This window comes from Phyllobates terribilis, unplaced genomic scaffold (assembly GCF_046119375.1).
Source record: "Phyllobates terribilis strain yellow unplaced genomic scaffold, ASM4611937v1 Scaffold_12__6_contigs__length_324123572, whole genome shotgun sequence".
NCBI classification, from domain to species: Eukaryota; Metazoa; Chordata; class Amphibia; order Anura; family Dendrobatidae; genus Phyllobates; species Phyllobates terribilis.
Window position 1 is genome coordinate 34934451 of NW_027362772.1, and position 18258 is coordinate 34952708.

The following is an 18258-nucleotide window of genomic DNA, read 5'->3' on the forward strand; positions in this document are numbered from 1 at the left end:
GGGGCACAATGGCCAATCAGAAGGTGATCGTCATGTGTCCTTTCGCGCCCTCTTCCTTCTCGCACAGGGTCCGCACACCCGGCCCCCCGAAATCCCAGATCACCCATTCATCTAAACAATAATGTTCATCCACTAAACCGAACAATTCTTACTAATTTTCTTTTTTTTTTTTTTCTAATTTAATTTTTTTACTTTTTTTTTTTTTACTTTCCGCTTTCACAATTTTCCGATTATATATTATTATTATTATTATTATTATTATCATTATTTTTCGTTTTTTCGTTCTTTCTTAACGCTCGTATCATTTGGCCCCAAAATTCTTAATTTACTGTCAAAACAATCCCAAAAATAATATGACAACATAGAAGTAGGAGATAAGGACGGAGAGACTCCTGACGCCAGGGATTACTGGCCGGGTGACCTTGTGTACGACCTGCGGGCGGGCTGGGCGCTGCGCATAAATACGGCTCTGCCCGCTCACCTGCACAGCGCACAACGCCAGCATCTCCGGACACAGAGACCATGAAGACCCTCGCTGTCTGCCTCCTCCTCGTCCTCTCCCTGCTCATCCACCAGGGACTCGGCGCCTCCATCCTTGGGGTGAGTCCGTACGAGATCATTTGTTCTATTATTACATTAAATACGTTATCGGGAATTCGCTTAAATAGCAATTCCCTGCCATCCTTGATCACTCATTCTAATAGCCCCAGTATCTTTTAATCTATCAATATCTGTGCTTGCCGTCAGTGGAGGAAAGTATCGCTGTTTACATGCATCCATGCCAATTAGGTCAGGCTGACAGGTGCAGGGCGCGTCACGGCGTCTCGGAGCTTCATCGCTGTGTGAGCAGGATTAGCACCGCGCAGATTTCCAGCCTCCGGATGGATCAGACGACTAATCCTGACTAATATATAGAGGGGCTGAAAATGCACCAAATACATTTCAGCGACTCAGACCAGATGAAAATTTGGCTTATTATTAGACACATTTCTTTAATTTTACACCTCTTATTGTTTGCCTTATTTTTAGACATATTTCTCTAACTTTACACCTCTTATTGTTTGCCTTATTTTTAGACATATTTCTATGACTTTACACCTCTTATTGTTTGCCTTATTTTTGGACACATTTCTCTGACTTTACACCTCTTATTGTTTGCCTTATTTTTAGACATATTTCTCTAACTTTACACCTCTTATTGTTTGGATTATTTTTAGACAAGCTTCTCTAACTTTTCACCTCTTATTGTTTGCCTTATTTTTAGACATATTTCTCTAACTTTTCACCTCTTATTGTTTGCCTTATTTTTAGACATATTTCTCTGACTTTACACCTCTTATTGTTTGCCTTATTTTTAGATATATTTCTCTGACTTTACACCTCTTATTGTTTGCCTTATTTTTGAACAAGCTTCTCTAACTTTTCACCTCTTATTGTTTGCCTTATTTTTAGACATATTTCTCTGACTTTACACCTCTTATTGTTTGCCTTATTTTGGATACATTTCTCTAACTTTACACCTCTTATTATTTGACTTATTGTTGGTCACATTTCTCTTATTGTTATTGGCATATTTTTAGACCTGAAGTTTGCCGCACGGTGGTGCATTTTAAGCCAGACCCTTTTCCATCACAGACAAACCCTTTTTCATCAAGCTGCACCTCATGTGGAGTAGTTCACAAATAAAGTGTCTAAAAATTATCAATCTAGAATTCTGCCCCAATGATTTCAATTACTGACAGCAAGCAGATGTTTTTTTTAAAAAAAAATGTGTTAGTATATTACGATCTGTTCACACCTGCACTAGAGGCTTAGATTGTGTGACATGATGGACACCATAACAGAACCCTACGGAACCCCAAGGTGTCAATCATGTGACAGATCCACTACAGATCTAAAGGGGTTGTTCACTACTGGGATTAATGGCAGTAAGAAGAATAAAAATAATTAATACTCAACTCCCGGACCGGTCAGCCATGCACCATCCTTTGGTCCCCTGTCATCACGTGAGCGCTGCAGCCGATCAGCATCAACTGTTCGTCTGCAGAGTTTGCCAATTTCATGGAGAAAACGTGAACCCTGCAATTCTCGCGGATATTGATGACGGGTAGACAACCCCTTTATTTACGTTTACTGCCCCTATGGCGAAACAAAAGAACTGAATTCCAAACACAAATACCCAGGTCAGGATTTAAAGGGAACATTCCTAATAATAATATCTATATTTCTGTGTTATCTGTTCTTGGGAAAGCTTCATTATCATCCATCTTTCCAAAAGTCCTGGGTCAGAAGGGATGGGTCATGTTTCGCCCTCTCAGTCCTGACTCAAGGCATAACCTATTGTATTAGCTTATTGTGCGCTGTCTCTTTAAGAAGCTTTCATTGTAATGTATCTGATGTTAAACAAAGGCAACAATGTATCACATTCTCAGTTATTTGTTATTTTGTCTGTTAATTAAAGTGACAGTCGCCATAAATACCCCGGAGCCTCCGCTCGGCTCTTTCCGCTTGTAAACAACATTTCATATTTGTGTATTCCGGAGAATATATTTCCAGCTGACTCGGTGTCGGATTCCTCGGAGAAGCAGAGTAATTACTCAGCAACACACACTGGAAATGTTGTCATTAGCTGCTGGTAATGTGACAAGCGTCTGCGGATTATCACCGCTCATCCTGGTGATGCCGAGCAAAAAGGGAACTATCACACCCAGCATTCATCTCAGCCGGAGTAATTCTCTGCCCGAATAATCACTTACAAGTTCATCCCTTAAAGGGGTTTTTCAGGTGGTTTAAAGGGGTGTTCCGGGACTTTAAATAGTTACACCCATCTTCATAAAAGGGTATTGTTGGACTTTTTGCAATTTACTGCTTATTAAAATATGCAGCCGTTCTTGAGATATTAACACTTTTCCTTTGTTTACAGCTCATTGCCTTGGAGACCGACCACCACCGCTGTCTGGCATGTAAGCGCTGCGCTGATGCTGGCCAGGATTAGGAGGTAGCAGCGCACTCCCGAAATCCTGGCCATTGCTTAGAAGCTCCATAGGAAAGGGCATGGGAGCGCTGCACGTGTTTTGCTGTCTAGCAGCAGTGGTCGGTCTCCAAGGCAACGAGCTGTAAATAAAAAAAATATATAATAATATCTCAAGAATGGCTTAAAGTTTTAATGAGCAGGCCTGACGATAACTCTTTAATATCAGATTGTGGGGGGGTCTGACCCCCGAAATCATCACTAATCAACTGATTGGAGGAGCCACTACACACCAGGACAAGGAACTGTGCTGTACATTGTATAGTGGCTATAAACGGTACTGCAAGCTCTCTCCTATGCAAGTGAGTAAATACTATTTACAGCCACTACAATGTACGGCGCTGTTCCACTTTCAGCACACAGTGCCCACTTAATCAGCTGATTTCTGGGGGATAACGGAAGTCAGTCCCCCACCTCTTGGGTCTGATACTGAAGACCTTTCCCAAGATTCAGTGCAGTACAGAGAGCTCCCCCTAGTGGTGGCTGCAGACAGAATCTTATCATGTATCTCTGTATACAGGGAGCTCCCCCTAGTGGTGGCTGCAGACAGAATCTCATCATGTATCTCTGTATACAGGGAACTCCGCCCAGTGGTGTCTGCAAACAGTATCTTATCATGTATCTATGTATACAGAGAGCTCCCCCTAGTGGTGGCTGCAGACAGAATCTCATCATGTATCTCTGTATACAGGGAACTCCGCCCAGTGGTGTCTGCAGACAAAATCTTATCATGTATCTCTGTATACAGGGAACTCCGCCCAGTGGTGTCTGCAGACAGAATCTTATCATGTATCTCTATATACAGGGAGCTTCCCCCTAGTGGTGGCTGCAGACAGAATCTTATCCTGTATCTCTGTATACAGAGAGCTCCCCCTAGTGATGACTGCAGACAGAATCTTATCATGTATCTCTGTATACAGGGTGCTCCCCTTAATGGAGGCTGCCGACAGAATCTTATCCTGTATCTCTGTATACAGAGAGCTCCCCCTTGTGGTGGCTGCAGACAGAATCTTATCATGTATCTCTGTATACACGGAACTCCCCCTAGTGGTGGCTGCAGACAGGATCCTATCATGTATCTCTGTATACAGGGAGCTCCCCCTAGTGGTGGCTGCAGACAGAATCTTATCATGTATCTCTGTATACAGGGAGCTCCCTCTAGTGGTGGCTGCAGACAGAATCTTATCATGTATCTCTGTATACACGGAGCACCCCCTAGTGGTGGCTGCAGACAGTATCTTATCATGTATATATCATTGTATTATTCAGCGGTAGGTAATCATCTGCATTGTCTATATTTACAGCACAATGAAGTCGCAGATTCTGCAGAGCATCTCACCAGCCCACACATGGAGGAGTCACATCTCGAGGTGAGCGTGTAGATACGTTTATTCCAGTTTATAGTTCAAGCCAAAGAAGGAAGAGGGAAGATTATAGGACTGGTGCTAGGTGTGTGCCGAAAGGGAGTGAATGTGCAGCCTGTGGACCTAGACCGTAGCCCGGAGGAGTCATTTCTATGGTTTCTTCTCATTACAGGGGGCTCGTCATAGGACGAAGCGTTATTCCCACCTCTCTTTCTGCCGTTACTGCTGCAACTGCTGCAAGATGGATGACTGTGGAGTCTGCTGCTTGACCTAAGCCCCCGAAACGCGTGATATCGGAGGATGGCCACAGACAAGCTCTGCCAGACCCCAGAGAAGAAGAAACCAACTGACCTCAATTCCCATCAATTCTGTAATTTCTATGAATTTTTGGTGGGAAAAAAAACGTGATGTTTAAAAACATCAAATTTTATCTTTCAGCGTCAAAAAAAACTATAGGAAGCTCTAAGGACCATTTAAAGGGGTTTGAGCGAGTGTTTTCTAGATGTAACAATGCTGTACATTGCTTCTTGCTGATTCTAATAATCTGATACTTCTGTATGAACAATATTTCCTTCCAGAGTTATCACATTTTATAAGATAATTATATTTTATTATGTATGAGTTGCTGCCTCCAGTGGAGAAAAAGAGAACTGCAAGCGGCAAAAAAAAGAGGAAGAAGAGGATTGACTACATCATGCAAACAGAAAGAGTATTAAATTAGGTAGCAGGAAAAGCTCTTCAACATGGTCCCTTTAAAAAAAAAAACTTTAATTTTGACTACTGGGAACAGATTAACAATAAGAGAAATGCTCTGAATCCTTTTAGAGGTTCTATTTTCCAACTGGAAAATGCAATCATTGTTTATTATGATGCAAACATTTTAGCACATTTTATTATTTTTATTTAGTTTTGTTTTATTTTTATTTATTATTTATTCTGAAAATTAAAGTTCATTTTTGAAATATTTTGCTACATTTTTTAATTACCGTATATTTAATTGTAATTTTTACCCAATTTGAAACCAGACTCCTGCTCAGTCCCACAGCCAATTTTTAATTAATATTTTAATTTAGTTTGATTTTTTTATTATTATTATTATTATTTTTTTTTTATTATTCTGAAAAAAAAATAAGTTAAATATTTCAAAAATGACATTTTAAATTTTCAGAATAATAAAAAAAAATAAAAAAAAAATCAAACTTTATAAAAATATTAATCAAAAAAATTTCGGCTGTGGGACTGAGCAGTTTAAAAAATATATATAATAAAAAAAATAAGTAAAACATTTCAAAAATTACATTTTAATTATAATTTTTTTTCCCATTTCGAATCGAGACTCCTGCTCAGTCCCACAGCCAAAACATTTAAAAAAAAAATAATATATTTATTTAGTTTGATTTGTTTTCATTTATTTTTTTATTCTGAAAATTAAAATTTTATTTTTGAAATATATATTTTTATTATAACTTGAGCCACAGAAAAAAAAAACATATTTTTATTTTGTTTGTTTTTTTTATTATTTTTTTTATTCTGAACATTAAAATTTTATTTTTGAAATAATTTATGTATTTTTTTTTTATATTATAATTTTGCCCATTTTAAAACCAGACTCCTGGTCAGTCCCAGAACCCCCCCCACCAAAAAAAAAAATGTAAATATTTTTATTTAGTTTGATTTTTTTTTTCAATTATTCTGTTATTCTGAAAATTTAAATTACATTTTTAAAATGTATTTGTATTTATAATTTTGATCAATTTTCAAACCAGACTCCTGGCCAGTTCCACAGCCAAGAATATTTTATTTATTTATTTTTTTTTATATTTTTAGTTTATTTGATTTTTATTATTATTATTTTTTTTTATTCTGAATTTTTTTTATTTCTTTTTTTAAATATTTTATGTATTTTTTGTCTATTATAATTTTTAATCATTTTGAAACCAGACTTCTCGTCAGTCTCACACCCAAAAAATATATAATTTTTTAAATATTTTATTTAGATTTTTTAATTATTATTACTATTTTTAGTTTGAAAATGAAAATTTCATTTTTGAAATATTTTACGTATTTTTTTTTTTTTAGTATAATTTTTACCCATTTTTAAACCAGACTCCTGGTGAGCCCCACAGCCAGAACCCTTCAGGACTAGAGAGATATTTCGGCATGGGTCCTTAGCCCTTCCTGCTGCCTCCTCTCCTCCCTCCTCCTTCCCTCCCTGTATTTATATCTGCTGTAATATAAAGCTGTTTTTGATTACTATATTTTTGTACATTTTTTTTTCATTTTTATCTAATATTTTTATTACACTGTAAAATAACTTAACCACATTTATTTACCGATTTTAACATTGCAACTCAGCTCTATTCACTTGAATGGGACTGAGCTGCAATACCAAATACAACCTCAGAGTGGTGCTGTTTCTAGATTTTTTTTTAATATTTGGCGCCACCTTGTGGCATTTGATGGAACTGCCCTATCACATAAAATGGGATTAAATTTTGTTGCATTGTCTGCAGCAATTATTATGCAAAAATCCACCATACAATCATCTTCTCATGTGTCTCGTTATGCTTTTTAGGTGGAATACTTATACAAAACAATATGGACACATGATTTTCTTATTTCTATGTCAGCATCAGATTTTATTCCAGCAGTAAAGGTTTGATCTGATCTCACTCCATATTGGCTCGTATTAAGCTTATCAATATATTCACATAAAGGTTTGTACATGGGACTGCTGAATAAAGTTGGGACTTAGAGAATAAGCGAGTTGTCCAAGTTTTTTAATCATGTGAAATAATGAAATATAACGTTCCCTTTTCTGGTTTGTTCTATATGTGCTGAGATAAAGGGTTTTTGCAGGATTTTAGTACTGATGGCCGATATCTGCAGGTGTAGATACAACACTGTATACAAACAACCCGAATATACACAGATACTAAGACAATGGGGAAAAGTATGTGTTATCACTGATATCTTACACTACCGGGAAGGAAAAGATCCAGTATCACTCATCAACCCTGACACTGACAAACAGACCCTATAGTCTCAGTCTACAGGTGAACAAACAGGACAACAAATCCCCCCCACACCCGACACCTGAGACTTTCCTTCATTACGAAAAAAGAATCTCCGCTATCAACCAAAAAAGGAAAATGCTGAGGAATTTCTCCACATAGCATAATTATCATTCTAACTACAAGAATATTACTACTATAATACTGCCCGCTATGTACAACAATATAACTACTATAATACTGCTCCTATGTACAAGAATATAACTACTATAATACTGCCCCCTATGTACAAGAATATAACTACTATAATACTGCCCCTATGTACAAGAATATAACTACTATAATACTGCCCCCTATGTACAACAATATAACTACTATAATACTGCCCCTATGTATAAGAATATAACTACTATAATACTGCCCCCTATGTACAAGAATATAACTACTATAATACTGCCCCCTATGTACAAGAATATAACTACTATAATACTGCCTCCTATGTACAAGAATATAACTACTATAATACTGCTCCTATGTACAAGAATATAACTACTATAATACTGCCCGCTATGTACAACAATATAATTACTATAATACTGCCCCTATGTACAAGAATATAACTACTATAATACTGCCACTATGTACAAGAATATAAATACTATAATACTGCCCCCTATGTACAAGAATATAACTACTATAATACTGCCCCCTATGTACAAGAATATAACTACTATAATACTGCCCCTATGTACAAGAATATAACTACTATAATACTGCCCCCTATGTACAACAATATAACTACTATAATACTGCCCCTATGTATAAGAATATAACTACTATAATACTGCCCCCTATGTACAAGAATATAACTACTATAATACTGCCCCCTATGTACAAGAATATAACTACTATAATACTGCCTCCTATGTACAAGAATATAACTACTATAATACTGCCCCCTATGTACAAGAATATAACTACTATAATACTGCCCCCATGTACAAGAATATAACTACTATAATACTGCCCCCTATGTACAAGAATATAACTACTATAATACTGCCCCCTATGTACAAGAATATAACTACTATAATACTGCTCCTATGTACAAGAATATAACTACTATAATACTGCCCCCTATGTACAAGAATATAACTACTATAATACTGCTCCTATGTACAAGAATATAACTACTATAATACTGCCCCCTATGTACAAGAATATAACTACTATAATACTGCTCCTATGTACAAGAATATAACTTCTATAATATTGCCCCCTATGTACAAGAATATAACTACTATAATACTGCCCCCTATGTACAAGAATATAACTTCTATAATAGTGCCCTTATCTATAAGAATATAACTACTATAATACTGCTCCTATGTACAATAATATAACTACTATAACACTGCCCCCTATGTACAAGAATATATCTACTATAATACTGCCCCTATGTACAAGAATATTACTACTATAATACTGCTCCTATATATGAGAATATAACTACTATAATACTGCTCCCTATGTACAAGAATATAACTACTATAATACTGCCCCTATGTACAAGAATATAACTACTATAATACTGCCCCTATGTACAAGAATATAACTACTATAATACTGCTCCTATGTACAAGAATATAACTACTATAATACTGCCCCCTATGTACAAGAATATAGCAACTATAATACTGCCCCTATGCACAAGAATGTAACTACCATAATACTGCCCCCTATGTACAAAAATATAACTACTATAATACTGCTCCTATGTACAAGAATATAACTACTATAATACTGCTCCTATATACAAGAATATAACTACTGTAATACTGCCCCTATGTACAAGAATATAACTACTATAATACTGCTCCTACGTACAAGAATATAACTACTATAATACTGCTCCTATGTACAAGAATATAACTACCATAATACTGCTCCCTATGTACAAGAATATAACTACTATAATATTTGCCCCTATATACAAGAATATAACTACTATAATACTGCCCCCTATGTACAAAAATATAACTACTATAATACTGCTCCTATGTACAAGAATATAACTACTATAATACTGCTCCCTATGTACTAGAATATAACTACTATAATACTGCCCCTATGTAAAAGAATATAGCTACTATAATACTGACCCTATGTACAAGAATATAACTACTATAATACTGCCCCCTATGTTCAAGAATATAACTACTATGATACTGCTCCTATGTACAGAATATAACTACTATAATACTGCTCCTATGTACAGAATATAACTACTATAATACTGGCCCTATGTAAAAGAATATAACTACTATAATACTGCCCCTATGTACAAGCATATAACTACTATAATACTGCCCCCTATATACAAGAATATAATTACTATAATACTGCCCCTATGTATGAGAATATAACTACTATAATACTGCCCCTATGTACAAGAATATAACTACTATAATACTGCCCCTATGTACAAAAATATAACTACTATAATACTGCTCCTATGTACAAGAATATAACTACTATAATACTGCTCCCAATGTACAACAATATAAACACTATAATACTGCCCCCTATATACAAGAATATAACTACTATAATACTGCCCCCTATATACAAGAATATAACTACTATAATACTGCCCTTATATACAAGAATATAACTACTATAATACTGCTCCTATATACAAGAATATATCTACTATAATACTGCCCCTATGTACAAGAATATTACTACTATAATTCTGCTCCTATGTATGAGAATATAACTATTATAATACTGCCCCTATATACAAGAATATAACTATTATAATACTGCCACTAAGTACAAGAATATAACTACTATAATACTGCCCCTATATACAAGAATATAACTACTATAATACTGCCCCCTATGTAAAAAAATATAACTACTATAATACTGCTCCTATGTACAGAATATAACTACTATAATACTGCACCCTATGTACAAGAATATAACTACTATAATACTGCCCCTATATACAAGAATATAACTACTATAATATTGCTCTTATGTACAAGAATATAACTACTATAATACTGCCCCTATGTACAAGAATATAACTACTATAATACTGTCCCTATGTACAAGAATATTACTACTATAATTCTGCTCCTATGTATGAGAATATAACTACTATAATACTGCCCCTATGTACAAGAATATTACTACTATAATTCTGCTCCTATGTATGAGAATATAACTACTATAATACTGCCCCTATGTACAAGAATATAACTACTATAATACTGCCCCTATGTACAAGAATATAACTACTATAATACTGCTCCTATGCACAAGAATATAACTACTATAATACTGGTCCTATGTACAGAATATAGCTACTATAATACTGCCCCCTATGTACAAGAATATAACTACTATAATACTGCCCCTATGCACAGGAATGTAACAACCATAATACTGCCCCCTATGCACAAAAATATAACTACTATAATACTGCTCCTATGTACAAGAATAAAACTACTATAATACTGCTCCTATATACAAGAATAAAACTACTGTAATACTGCCCTATTTACAAGAATACAACTACTATCATACCGCTCCTATGTAGAAGAATATAACTACTATAATACTGCTCCTATGTACAAGAATATAACTACTATAATACTACCACTATGTACAAGAATATAACTACTATAATACTGCCCCTATATACAAGAATATAACTACTATAATACTGCCCCCTATGTACAAAAATATAACTACTATAATACTGCCCCTATGTACAAGAATATAACTACTATAATACCGTCCCCTATGTACAAGAATATAACTACTATAATACTGTCCCTATGTACAAGAATGTAACTAGTATAATACTGCTCCCTATGTACAAGAATATAACTACTATAATACTGCACCTATGTACAAGAATATAACTACTATAATACTGCTCCCTATGTACAAGAATATAACTACTATAATACTGCCCCTATGTACAAAAATGTAACTAGTATAATACTGCGACCTATGTACAAGAATATAACTACTATAATACTGCTCTTATGTACAGAATATAACTACTATAATACTGCTCCCTACGTACAAGTATATAACTACTATAATACTGACCCTATGTACAAGAATATAACTACTATAATACTGCCACTAAGTACAAGAATATAACTACTATAATACTGCCCCTATATACAAGAATATAACTACTATAATACTGCCCCCTATGTACAAAAATATAACTACTATAATACTGCTCCTATGTACAGAATATAAGTACTATAATACTGCTCCCTATGTACAAGAATATAACTACTATAATACTGCCCCTACGTACAAGAATATAACTATTATAATACTGCTCCTATGTACAAGAATATAACTACTATAATACTGCTCCTATGTACAAGAATATAACTACTATAATACTGCTCCCTATGTACAAGAAAATAACTACTATAATACTGCCCATATGTACTAGAATATAACTACTATAATACTGCCCCTATGTACAAGAATATAACTACTATAATACTGCCTCCTATGTTCAAGAATATAACTACTATAATACTGCTCCTATGTACAGAATATAACTACTATAATACTGCTCCTATGTACAAGAATATAACTACTATAATACTGCCCCTATGTACAAGAATATAACAACTATAATACTGCCCCCTATGTACAAGAATATAACTACTATAATACTGCTCCTATGTACAGAATATAACTACTATAATACTGCCCCTATGCACAAGAATATAACTACTATAATACTGCTCCTATGTACAAGAATATAACTACTATAATACTGCTCCTATGTACAAGAATATAACTACCATAATACTGCTCCCTATGTACAAGAATATAACTACTATAATACTGCCAATATGTACAAGAATATAACTACTATAATACTGTCCCTATTTACAAGAATATAACTACTATAATACTGCCCCCTATGTACAAAAATATAACTACTATAATACTGCTCCTATGTACAGAATAAAACTACTATAATACTGCCCCTATGTACAAGAATATAACTATTATAATACTGCTCCTATGTACAAGAATATAACTACTATAATACTGCTCCTATGTACAAGAATATAACTACTATAATACTGCTCCCTATGTACAAGAATATAACTACTATAATACTGCCCCTATGTACAAGAATATAACTACTATAATACTGCCCCTATGTACAAGAATATAACTACTATAATACTGCCCCCTATGTACAAGAATATAACTACTATAATACTGCTCCTATGTACAGAATATAACTACTATAATACTGCTCCTATGTACAAGAATATAACTACTATAATACTGCCCCTATGTACAAGAATATAACAACTATAATACTGCCCCCTATGTACAAGAATATAACTACTATAATACTGCTCCTATGTACAGAATATAACTACTATAATACTGCCCCTATGCACAAGAATATAACTACTATAATACTGCTCCTATGTACAAGAATATAACTACTATAATATTGCTCCTATGTACAAGAATATAACTACCATAATACTGCTCCCTATGTACAAGAATATAACTACTATAATACTGCCAATATGTACAAGAATATAACTACTATAATACTGCCCCTATATACAACAATATAACTACTATAATACTGCCAATATATACAAGAATATAACTACTATAATACTGCCCCTATGAACAAGAATATTACTACTATAATAATGCTCCCTATGTACAAGAATATAACTACTATAATACTGCCCCCTATGTACAAGAATATAACTACTGTAATACTGCTCCCATGTACAAGAATATAACTACTATAATACGGCTCCTATGTACAAGAATATAACTACTATAATACTGCCCCTATGTACAAGAATATAACTACTATAATACTGCCCCCTATGTACAAGAATATTACTGCTATAATACAGCTCCTATGTATGATAATATAACTACTATAATACTGCCCCTATGTACAAGAATATAACTACTATAATACTGCCCCTATGTACAAGAATATAACTACTATAATACTGCTCCTATGTACAAGAATATAACTACTATAATACTGCTCCCAATGTACAAGAATATAACTACTATAATACTGCCCCCTATATACAAGAATATAACTACTATAATACTGCCCCCTATGTACAATAATATAACTACTATAAAACTGCCCCCCATGTACAAGAATATATCTACTATAATACTGCCCCTATGTACAAGAATATTACTACTATAATACTGCTCCTATGTATGAGAATATAACTACTATAATACTGCCCCTATGTACAAGAATATAACTACTATAATACTGCTCCTATGTACAAGAATATAGCTACTATAATACTGCCCCCTATGTACAAGAATATAACTACTATAATACTGCCCCTATGCACAAGAATGTAACTACCATAATACTGCCCCCTATGTACAAAAATATAACTACTATAATACTGCTCCTATGTACAAGAATATAACTACTATAATACTGCTCCTATATACAAGAATATAACTACTGTAATACTGCCCCTATGTGCAAGAATATAACTACTATAATACTGTTCATATGTACAAGAATATAACTACTATAATACTGCCCCTATGAACAAGAATATTACTACTATAATATTGCTCCCTATGTACAAGAATATAACTACTATAATACTGCTCCCAATGTACAAGAATATAACTACTATAATACTGCCCCTATGTACAAGAATATAACTATTATAATACTGCTCCTATGTACAAGAATATAACTACTATAATACTGCTCCTATGTACAAGAATATAACTACTATAATACTGCTCCTATGTACAAGAGTATTACTACTATAATACTGCCCACTATGTACAAGAATATAACTACTATAATACTGCTCCCAATGTACAAGAATATAACTACTATAATACTGCTCCTATGTACAGAATATAACTACTATAATACTGCCCCTATGTACAAGAATATAACTACTATAATATTGCTCCTATATACAGAATATAACTACTATAATACTGCTCCTATGTACAAGAATATAACTACTATAATACTGCTCCCTATGTACAAGAAAATAACTACTATAATACTGCCCATATGTACTAGAATATAACTACTATAATACTGCCCCTATGTACAAGAATATAACTACTATAATACTGCCTCCTATGTTCAAGAATATAACTACTATAATACTGCTCCTATGTACAGAATATAACTACTATAATACTGCTCCTATGTACAAGAATATAACTACTATAATACTGCCCCTATGTACAAGAATATAACAACTATAATACTGCCCCCTATGTACAAGAATATAACTACTATAATACTGCTCCTATGTACAGAATATAACTACTATAATACTGCCCCTATGCACAAGAATATAACTACTATAATACTGCTCCTATGTACAAGAATATAACTACTATAATACTGCTCCTATGTACAAGAATATAACTACCATAATACTGCTCCCTATGTACAAGAATATAACTACTATAATACTGCCAATATGTACAAGAATATAACTACTATAATACTGTCCCTATTTACAAGAATATAACTACTATAATACTGCCCCCTATGTACAAAAATATAACTACTATAATACTGCTCCTATGTACAGAATAAAACTACTATAATACTGCCCCTATGTACAAGAATATAACTATTATAATACTGCTCCTATGTACAAGAATATAACTACTATAATACTGCTCCTATGTACAAGAATATAACTACTATAATACTGCTCCCTATGTACAAGAATATAACTACTATAATACTGCCCCTATGTACAAGAATATAACTACTATAATACTGCCCCTATGTACAAGAATATAAGTACTATAATACTGCCCCCTATGTACAAGAATATAACTACTATAATACTGCTCCTATGTACAGAATATAACTACTATAATACTGCTCCTATGTACAAGAATATAACTACTATAATACTGCCCCTATGTACAAGAATATAACAACTATAATACTGCCCCCTATGTACAAGAATATAACTACTATAATACTGCTCCTATGTACAGAATATAACTACTATAATACTGCCCCTATGCACAAGAATATAACTACTATAATACTGCTCCTATGTACAAGAATATAACTACTATAATATTGCTCCTATGTACAAGAATATAACTACCATAATACTGCTCCCTATGTACAAGAATATAACTACTATAATACTGCCAATATGTACAAGAATATAACTACTATAATACTGCCCCTATATACAACAATATAACTACTATAATACTGCCAATATGTACAAGAATATAACTACTATAATACTGCCCCTATGAACAAGAATATTACTACTATAATAATGCTCCCTATGTACAAGAATATAACTACTATAATACTGCCCCCTATGTACAAGAATATAACTACTGTAATACTGCTCCCATGTACAAGAATATAACTACTATAATACGGCTCCTATGTACAAGAATATAACTACTATAATACTGCCCCTATGTACAAGAATATAACTACTATAATACTGCCCCCTATGTACAAGAATATTACTGCTATAATACAGCTCCTATGTATGATAATATAACTACTATAATACTGCCCCTATGTACAAGAATATAACTACTATAATACTGCCCCTATGTACAAGAATATAACTACTATAATACTGCTCCTATGTACAAGAATATAACTACTATAATACTGCTCCCAATGTACAAGAATATAACTACTATAATACTGCCCCCTATATACAAGAATATAACTACTATAATACTGCCCCCTATGTACAATAATATAACTACTATAAAACTGCCCCCCATGTACAAGAATATATCTACTATAATACTGCCCCTATGTAAGAGAATATTACTACTATAATACTGCTCCTATGTATGAGAATATAACTACTATAATACTGCCCCTATGTACAAGAATATAACTACTATAATACTGCTCCTATGTACAAGAATATAGCTACTATAATACTGCCCCCTATGTACAAGAATATAACTACTATAATACTGCCCCTATGCACAAGAATGTAACTACCATAATACTGCCCCCTATGTACAAAAATATAACTACTATAATACTGCTCCTATGTACAAGAATATAACTACTATAATACTGCTCCTATATACAAGAATATAACTACTGTAATACTGCCCCTATGTGCAAGAATATAACTACTATAATACTGTTCATATGTACAAGAATATAACTACTATAATACTGCCCCTATGAACAAGAATATTACTACTATAATATTGCTCCCTATGTACAAGAATATAACTACTATAATACTGCTCCCAATGTACAAGAATATAACTACTATAATACTGCCCCTATGTACAAGAATATAACTATTATAATACTGCTCCTATGTACAAGAATATAACTACTATAATACTGCTCCTATGTACAAGAATATAACTACTATAATACTGCTCCTATGTACAAGAGTATTACTACTATAATACTGCCCACTATGTACAAGAATATAACTACTATAATACTGCTCCCAATGTACAAGAATATAACTACTATAATACTGCTCCTATGTACAGAATATAACTACTATAATACTGCCCCTATGTACAAGAATATAACTACTATAATATTGCTCCTATATACAGAATATAACTACTATAATACTGCTCCTATGTACAGAATATAACTACTATAATACTGCTCCTATGTACAAGATTATAACAACTATAATACTGCTCCTATGTACAAGAATATAACTACTATAATACTGCCCCTATGTACAAGAATATAACTACTATAATACTGCCCCCTATCTACAAGCATATAACTACTATAATACTGCCCCCTATATACAAGAATATAACTACTATAATACTGCCCCTATGTATGAGAATATAACTACTATAATACTGCCCCTATGTACAAGAATATAACTACTATAATACTGCCCCTATGTACAAGAATATAACTACTATAAGACTGCTCCTATGTACAAGAATATAACTACTATAATACTGCTCCCAATGTACAAGAATATAAACACTATAATACTGCCCCCTATATACAAGAATATAACTACTATAATACTGCCCCCTATATACAAGAATATAACTACTATAATACTGCCCCTATATACAAGAATATAACTACTATAATACTGCTCCTATGTACAAGAATATATCTACTATAATACTGCCCCTATGTACAAGAATATTACTACTATAATTCTGCTCCTATGTATGAGAATATAACTACTATAATACTGCCCCTATATACAAGAATATAACTACTATAATACTGCCCCTATGTATGAGAATATAACTACTATAATACTGCCCCTATGTACAAGAATATAACTACTATAATACTGCCCCTATGTACAAGAATATAACTACTATAATACTGTTCCTATGTACAAGAATATAACTACTATAATACTGCTCCCAATGTACAAGAATATAACTACTATAATACTGCCCCTATATACAAGAATATAACTACTATAATATTGCTCCTATGTACAAGAATATATCTACTATAATACTGCCCCTATGTACAAGAATATTACTACTATAATTCTGCTCCTATGTATGAGAATATAACTACTATAATACTGCCCCTATGTACAAGAATATAACGACTATAATACTGCTCCTATGCACAAGAATATAGCTACTATAATACTGCCCCCTATGTACAAGAATATAACTACTATAATACTGCCCCTATGCACAAGAATGTAACTACCATAATACTGCCCCCTATGCACAAAAATATAACTACTAAAATACTGCTCCTATGTACAAGAATAAAGCTACTATAATA

The 18258-nt window shown here is 33.3% G+C and overlaps 1 protein-coding gene across 1 annotated transcript; it reads left to right on the forward strand.

Annotated features, from left to right (window-relative positions):
* The first annotated feature begins 409 nt into the window (after positions 1 to 409).
* On the forward strand, positions 410 to 7157 carry LOC141171992 (hepcidin-2-like). The gene is made up of 3 exons (XM_073655748.1): positions 410 to 600; positions 4336 to 4401; positions 4568 to 7157. Exons 1-3 carry the CDS (start codon positions 523 to 525, stop codon positions 4667 to 4669), a joined length of 246 nt encoding a protein of 81 aa, XP_073511849.1. The 5' UTR covers positions 410 to 522; the 3' UTR covers positions 4670 to 7157.
* The last annotated feature ends 11101 nt before the right edge of the window (positions 7158 to 18258 follow it).